The following is a 7,999-nucleotide window of genomic DNA, read 5'->3' as shown; positions in this document are numbered from 1 at the left end:
GATTAAAACGTCATTACATGTGTTGTAACTTTTATAGTCTTTCTCAGATTCAGAGCAAATTAGGAGACACAAAACGGAACTAAAAGTCGGTTTTGTGTTTCTTCAGTGGAGCCGCCGTGAAACACAGGAAATGACAGATCAGACATAGACGTGTTTGGTGTATTTGGCAAATATTTGAGTGTTTGCAGTAACTCTGTCTTCAATTGAAGACAGAGCAGTTAACTCCTGTTGAATAAACTTTAAGTTTTTTTTAGTTTTTTTTTAAATAATCATGAAGTTCGTGGAAGAGATGAATGATCATCACAGACTGCTGAATTTCTCCTGGTGTTATGCCATGTCGTTTGAACGCAATTCACTCTAAGCTTTTGCATATTGATGAGAAAAGAGACTGAAATATGACCGAAGAGGCAACTTTAAAAGATATTCGTAATATTATCCTGTTTCTTAACCATGTACTCCCTAAAACGGTGGGTTTTATTTTGAGGATGAATTGAAATAAATACGGTTTTGACACCTTTATTGAGACATACGAGTCGAATGTTTTAAAGTTGGTGTCAGATGAATATGTTCTCTGCTAATGGTTTGCAATTCCCTGCTTTGTCTGTCGGCACCATAATAACTTAACACATGAGAAAACAGAGGCCCATTTTGTAGAAAATTTGATATCACCCTTAACTGTCTAGTCTATATAGGAGGGGATGCATTTTTGGCAATACAATTACTGAGCCTGCCAATAGCTGCATCCACTGTCTATTGTCTATTTGTTACATGTACCAGGACTGGTGTCGGTGTAACAGACGCTGCAGAAACAAATCCACACTTCTCAAATCCTCCTGGAATCTGTTCTGTTTATTTCACATTATGTCAATGTTATTTTTTTCTTTGTCATTCATTTGTCAACATACTTATCTCTGTAATGAACAGTTTCTTTTAATCTTTTCATATAAAGGCACAACTTGTTCTACACTTCTACACACTTCATTCTCATGGTGACTCCCATTCACTACCCAGTATTTTACAGTATAAACAATATACAATGTATTTGTATTTTTCTTCTAAAAACATCTAAAAATGTTTTGAAAAACATATTTTCAAAACATTTTCTTCTAAAACATGGCTAAACAGATCACGGGTAACATATTCATAACGTAAATTAAACAACAATGTTTGAGTGTGTTTCTGGCATAATATCCCGTTTTGATGAAAACAAATAAAAAAAATCTTTTAATCTGTATTGAACATATTTTTCATTAAGATTTTCTGAATTATTTTTATTGGTGTTATGTAATATTCTCATTTTAAATATAGCATTTTCATAGAAAAGCCAAGAAAGCCTTGAAAACATCTGTTTGAGTGTAATCAGTCTATATAATGTGTTTCATTTAGTGGATTAAGTTACTGATATGAATGAACGTTGCAACAATATTTCAACTGATTCAACATAACAGTATGTTGAAAGACGGGATTCGTTGGGAGTGATGAGAATTCAAAGCGGAACTAAAAGTCGTTTAGAGTTTCTTCAGTGTTGCCACAATGAAACACAAAGGAAACAAAAACAGAACCAAGAGCTTTGCCTTTGTTGGAAGCCAGTTTGAAGACGGGTTTGACGTTTTAGGTGAATGATCGAGTCTTTAGTAAAAAAATAGAAAATGTCTTCAGCTCCGCCTCAGAGAGAGATAATCAACAAGGAGTTAACTCCGGCTGAAGAAACATTAAAGGAGTTTAATATCATCGTCAAGTCCGAAGAGGAGATGGATGATCTTACCCAGACACCCCGAATCATTTCACACCGAACAGGTCTGAAACACCGTCACGTTTTACTGATGAGACAGATTAAACATTTGGAGACAGGGTTAAGGAACGTTGTGAACTAGTCATCACTGTTACGGCTGTATAAAGAAAACCCTTTTTAAAATAAATAGCACCGCTTAGCCTGGCTGCTAACGTAACACACATGCTATAAAAAAATTACATATAACATGGTAGTTATGTCTGAAAAGGGATATGAAGGAGTAAAACTTGTTTATTTAGGTCCCTTCTTCTTCCTGTGGTCCCTGTTAATTTATAATCTTCCTTCTTCCTGCTTTACTTACTTGTTTAAACACCGACTTTTGTAAACTCCTAAGTCAATATACATAGAAACATACATATACACACGACTCTTACAACAGGCGTATCCTGAAAATGGTGGGTTTGAATTCAGCTTCCACCTGCCACATGTCAATATACTACTTTACAAGACACTGATCGGGGCATTGGTGTATGAATGCTACAGTCGAGCAGTTGATAAGATCAATTGTAATTAAAACATGCATTTTTACTGAACTCTTCATCACATTTTATTAATATATGATAGCACATGTATTTCCCTTCCTGTCAGAAGAAACATATTAGTTAAATTCATTTTCTTATAAGTTTGAAATTTTAAAGTAAGCAAGTAAAGGATGTTTAGATGCACCAAGAGATAAAAGTGAGGGATGTGTTTGTTTTTTTTACTCACATTTATAAGATTGTGTTTTGTCTTTTTGTCCAGATCTTCCAGAATGCTGTAAGTGTAAAGAGGAGGGGATTCTCGACGAGATCAGCAACCAGGATGGAAACCCTATTTTAGACCAAGAGGAGCCAGAACCTCCACAGATAAAACGGGAACAAGAGGAACCACAACATCACCTGTTCAAAGAGGAAGAGAATCAACTAAGAATCTGTCAGGATGAAGAGCAGCTTGTTCTGAAACAGGAAACCGAGGTGACTCCTTCTGACGTGCAAATGATTAACTATGAGACGGAACCAAACAGGAACCAACTTGTCTCTTCTGCCTCTCCTGAAGTTGAGAACCAGAATCAGGAGGGAAGAAATACTGAAAACCCAGGAAAAAAGAGAGAAGAGCAGAAACGACATGAGAGATATCAGAAAACCAGACAGCAGAAAGGTTCTGCTGACAACTCAAGACAAAAAACAAACAAAACTCAAATAGACCAAACTTTAATTTCTTGTGACATCTGTGATAAAACCTTTTCTTCAAAGAGTTGCTTGGCTAGACATATGAGAACTCACACGGGCGAGAAGCCTTTTACATGTACGATCTGTGGAAAAAGTTACTGTGACAAAGGTGGTTTAATTTATCACATGAGAGGTCACACAGGGGAAAACCCATTCACATGTGTCATTTGTGGAAAAAGTTTCCGTCTGAGCAACATTTTAAGTATTCACATGAGAACTCACTCAGGTGAGAAGCCTTATTCATGTACAACCTGTGGAAAAACGTTTTCTAAAAATAGTAGTTTAAATCGTCACAGTAGGAGTCATGCAGGTGAGAAACCTTTTTCATGCATTGTTTGTAGAAGAAGTTTCAGTCAAAAATCTATTTTAACCATTCACATGAGAACTCACACTGGTGAGAAGCCTTTCTCATGTACAACCTGTGGAAAAAGTTTCACTCAGAAAGGTCATTTATCTGATCACATCAAAACTCACACAGATGAGAAGCCTTTCACATGTTCTACTTGCGGAAAAGGTTTCAGTCAAAAAATCCATTTAAAGAGTCACACAAGGACTCACACAGCTGAGAAACCTTTCTCATGTACCACCTGTGGAAAGAGTTATAGTGAGAAGAGTGGTTTAACTTATCACATGAAAACTCACTTGGGTGAGAGACGCTTTTCCTGTGTGACCTGTGAAAAAAGTTTCAGAAAAAAATCTCACTTAACACGTCACATGAGAATTCACACTGCCGAAAAGCCTTTCTCATGTATGACCTGTGGAAAAAGTTTCACTCAAAAATGTCATTTAACTTTTCACATGAGGACTCATACAGGAGAAAAGCCTTTCTCTTGTATGACCTGTGGAAAAAGTTTCACTCAAAAATGTCATTTAACTTTTCACATGAGGACTCATACAGGAGAAAAGCCTTTCTCTTGTATGACCTGCGGTAAAAGTTATAGTGAAAAAAGTAGTCTAAATTATCACATGTCAAGTCACACAGGAGAAAAGCCATTCTCATGTGTTACCTGTGGAAAAGCTTATGTTCAGAAATCTCATTTTATATGTCACATGAGGAGTCACACCGGGGAGAAGCCTTTTGCATGTACGACTTGTGAAAAAAGGTTTGCCAGTAGAAGCAGTTTAAGTGTTCATATTAGAAGTCACACAGGTGTGAAGCCTTTCTCATGTGTGACCTGTGGGAAAAGTTTCACCTTAAAAAGTATTTTAACTCATCACATAAGAATTCACACAGGCGAGAAGCCTTTCTCCTGAATGTTCTGTGAAAAAACATTTAGACAAAAATCTCTTTTGATACCGCACCTGAAAACTCATAAAGATGAGTCAGCATAATCTGAACCTCAAGAATGAAGGTGCATTTACATTGCATCTTAATTACAGTTCCTTTTTCTACAGAGGTTTGACTGCTAAGTTTATTTTGTTAAAATTTTGCATGGTTTATTATTGCTGAACATATATAAAGTAATTTTTGTCAGCCAACACTTTCAATCCTTAAGGCCACAGGAAAGCCCATAAAATATGATTTGCAATTTCTACTTGCTTTTTATTTTCTACAAATTAAATAGAACTAGGGTGCAGCAGTCTGTCACTATTTCACTGTCCACTCCCTGGATGTTCACCTGTGTCAGTGCAATGTCAACTCTCTTCTTTAATTGTGTAAGATATTAAAAAATGTATATCAGTTACATTACAATAGTGACTATATATAATAGTCAATTTAACATGTTCTTCTACCTTCTATTATTATGTTCATTCAACCCGTGAGTAAAAATTAAAGTTGAATTATATCTTCTTCATTCATTTAACATTTATCTGTATTTGCAACTGTACGTTTAGTCTTGATTCAAAGCTGTAATGAATAAAAGATTTTTCGCCATGTATTGTGCAATACATCAGGTAAAAGGCTGCTAGAACTTCAGTACAAAATTAGACACAGGTTTCATATTGGGTTGTCGTCATTCATACCTAGAACTGCAGAATATTTTAACTCAGTAGGATTCTCTGAATATTCTACTTTATGCATTTAACGTTTTATACAATTTTAATAATTTTATTTATGAATGCACTTAGCATATTTCTGGTAAGGAATACGCAGCGTTTCCTTGTGCAAATCAATCTGATTTAAACTAATTAAGCTTCTATTTTCAAATTCCTTATTGAATAAACCTGGTTTCTCCACCTCAGGACATGCTCTTTAATAATTATCTATTCAGGAAGCAGAAACTTGTTTTCTAAACTGAAAAATTGTCTTTGTAACTTGCTAAAAGTGTGATCGCATGAGTGTGTTTAAAATTTAAAAAAATTATTTCATAGTTACTGTAAACAGAAGTTTAATAAAGCACATGTCAGCTTTAAGGCAACACAAGAAATATAGGAAATAACTGGAAGTTTATATGAATGGTAGATTTATAATTTATTGTAATTTACAATGACATTAAAACATTACACAAATGAATATGTTTAGTTTTGCTGTCAGGTCATGAATCTGGAAATAATGTTACTCTAAAAGTTTCAGTTACAAGACATGAAATCAGAGCTTTACTGTTCAGATACATTTAATTAGCTCTGAATCTCATTGGTGTCACATTCAATTAAATTATGTCCCAGTTACCAGTCTGAAATACAAAATTAATAAAAGATGAAAAAAAATATTTGATTAAGATACTGTTATTAGTGAAATCCAGTAAAGATTTATCTGCATTTGTACCAACAACAACAGATGTCAACTGTTTAATTACATAAATATAGGTAGAAAAACAAGTTTATCTCAAAGTAAAACAGGTAGAGGTTATTTTAATTAACCAACTAAATTCAACAAACGTTAAAAACGTGGAGAGTGAAGATGTTGAGTTCATAAATAACTTGTAGACAACATTTCAGAAACATTAAAAACGTTACAACAGCTTTTCAAATAGTTTTCCATCTTATGCAATAGAAACAAAAGTATAAATGTCATACATTATATTGTCTCTGAAAATGACTGGTAGGTTTTTGAATCAATAAAAGACATAAAAAATCCACCCATGGACAGCAGAGAGGAGAGCAATAGAAAACATATTTGGACTTTTGAATAATTAAAACATAGCAGTTCAGGACAGTCTCCAGTATTTTTAGAAAATCGTGATGCAACTCAGGTGTTTTCCATCCAGATGTCCATGGTGTGTATTAGAAAATCTAGCCAGGATGTTAATTATCCCAGAAGTTCTAACCGACCTTTAACCTGTAGGTTTACCAGCAGCCATAGTCCTGCGAGTTTCAGTGCTGCCATCTTGTGGATTAAATTGGGATATATTTTATGCAATATATTGAGTATTTATGTCTGTTTAATGTAGCATTTTTCTGTAAACAAACTTAACAGATAATCTAAAGTACTCTGTCTGACCGATTTCAAAATATACACACTGTCAAAAATGCACATAAAGTGTTTATTCAGTTTACATCGCAACAGCAGCAACGATTAAAATTAGACACTTAAGATTTGATGAGTTTTGAGCACAAACAATTCAAAAATTTAAAATTTTTTCAGCTTTAACCAATAACTTATTTCACTTTTTGAAAAAACATAAAATCTCCTTTTAAATTTTTTTTTCATTGTCAGAAGAAAAAAAAAAGTTTTCAACATGTATAAAAAAATAAAATGATGCCTGGTTTTTACTTGTTTCTAGACATGATTGTTTGTTTTATTAGTAATAATGATAAAAACATGGAAATCCATGGAAGCAGCTTCAATGAAAAAAACAAAAATTTGAATTATAAAGTTCCCACGGCAGCCAACATATTTTGGTTCTTTAATTTACATGTTTCTGTCTGATGCGGAGCAGGTGGAGCAGGAACGCCATCTTAATGGGGACTTGTTATGCTTCCTTGAATGAGTTAGGATCGGCCTGTGGGCTACACAAAATACCTTTATAACGTTTTTTTTTTTTTAACACAAAATAATTCTCAGATACAGATTTAGTCAGTTCTAGTTTGAGCTCCTTTCAGAATAAGCTGTTTTAGCGCCACTTGTCTTTTCCAGTAGCCATTGTACGGCTCATACAGCAGTAAAACCAGCTGACCAAACGTGTTTGATCTCTGCTAGGTAACAGAGCAATGTTTGTTGATTTGTAACATTATATTCCGAAAGGATTTTGAAACAGTTTGCACCAAAACACCAAAAAATATTAACTTATTGTTCTTTTTTTTTTTAAACACCTGGAATGTTTCTAGAAGCAGTAGAGACCCAAATGGACATACAAAAATATACAATAACTTTTTGAAGAACCTTGAATTAATGAATTGCAGCAACGTCTAATTTCTCTTTGGGATCAGTAAAGTATCTTTTGAATTTGAATTGAAAAAGAGAAAAAGCTGGAGTTTAGTAAACGGTCAACAATTAATTTTATGAGAATGAGAACAGAAAAATCGCTGCAATGACTTTAAATTGTAGTAACATTTGTATGTAAATCCTTTGTGCTTAATGTGTTTAATTATGAACAAACTGATGATTTGGCAATAATTTTGCCTTTGGAACAAATGACAGCAAGTGTCTTGATCTGATTTTTGTCTTTTTAATTTGGCCTTTTCTAACTTTAGCTTGTTTAGTTATTAGCTAAATATCCCCAATATATAAAACACTGTAGTAAAACTCACATTTCACATTCTTATTTGCAAAATTTAAAGTGAACACGACAAAGGGTATTTATGGTATCATCATTTATCGTAATACATTTTTCATAAGAATTTTTTATTTATCGTTGCCACTATAAACTCCAATTAGTGCCATTTAAAACAATCATTATTACAAGGATTGATAGTTTTACTATTTTCTCCTCTGCTTGTTCAATAAAAGAATCAATAAATACCAATAAATTTGAAAATTCATAAATTTCAAGAAGTGATATAAAATACACTTCTTTACAAAACTAGTATTTTTCCTAAAGAAGCTCATTACAAACAGGAATGTTTTTAAACAGCAGTCATAAAGTTACCTAAAAAACATGTAAAAAATAGTTACTNT

General features: G+C 33.5%; 1 protein-coding gene across 1 annotated transcript; it reads left to right on the top strand.

Annotated features, from left to right (window-relative positions):
• The first annotated feature begins 1,333 nt into the window (after positions 1-1,333).
• LOC106943451 (gastrula zinc finger protein XlCGF57.1-like) lies at positions 1,334-4,876 on the top strand. The gene is made up of 2 exons (XM_015026761.1): positions 1,334-1,797; positions 2,534-4,876. The coding sequence occupies exons 1-2, from the start codon at positions 1,650-1,652 to the stop codon at positions 4,252-4,254; spliced, it is 1,869 nt and encodes a 622-aa protein (XP_014882247.1). The 5' UTR covers positions 1,334-1,649; the 3' UTR covers positions 4,255-4,876.
• The last annotated feature ends 3,123 nt before the right edge of the window (positions 4,877-7,999 follow it).

Source organism: Poecilia latipinna, unplaced genomic scaffold (genome assembly GCF_001443285.1).
Source record: "Poecilia latipinna isolate Pla-1442-1.1 unplaced genomic scaffold, P_latipinna-1.0 Scaffold5314, whole genome shotgun sequence".
Lineage (NCBI taxonomy): Eukaryota > Metazoa > Chordata > Actinopteri > Cyprinodontiformes > Poeciliidae > Poecilia > Poecilia latipinna.
Note: the sequence above shows the minus strand (reverse complement) of the source record. Positions and strands in the feature narration are given on the sequence as shown.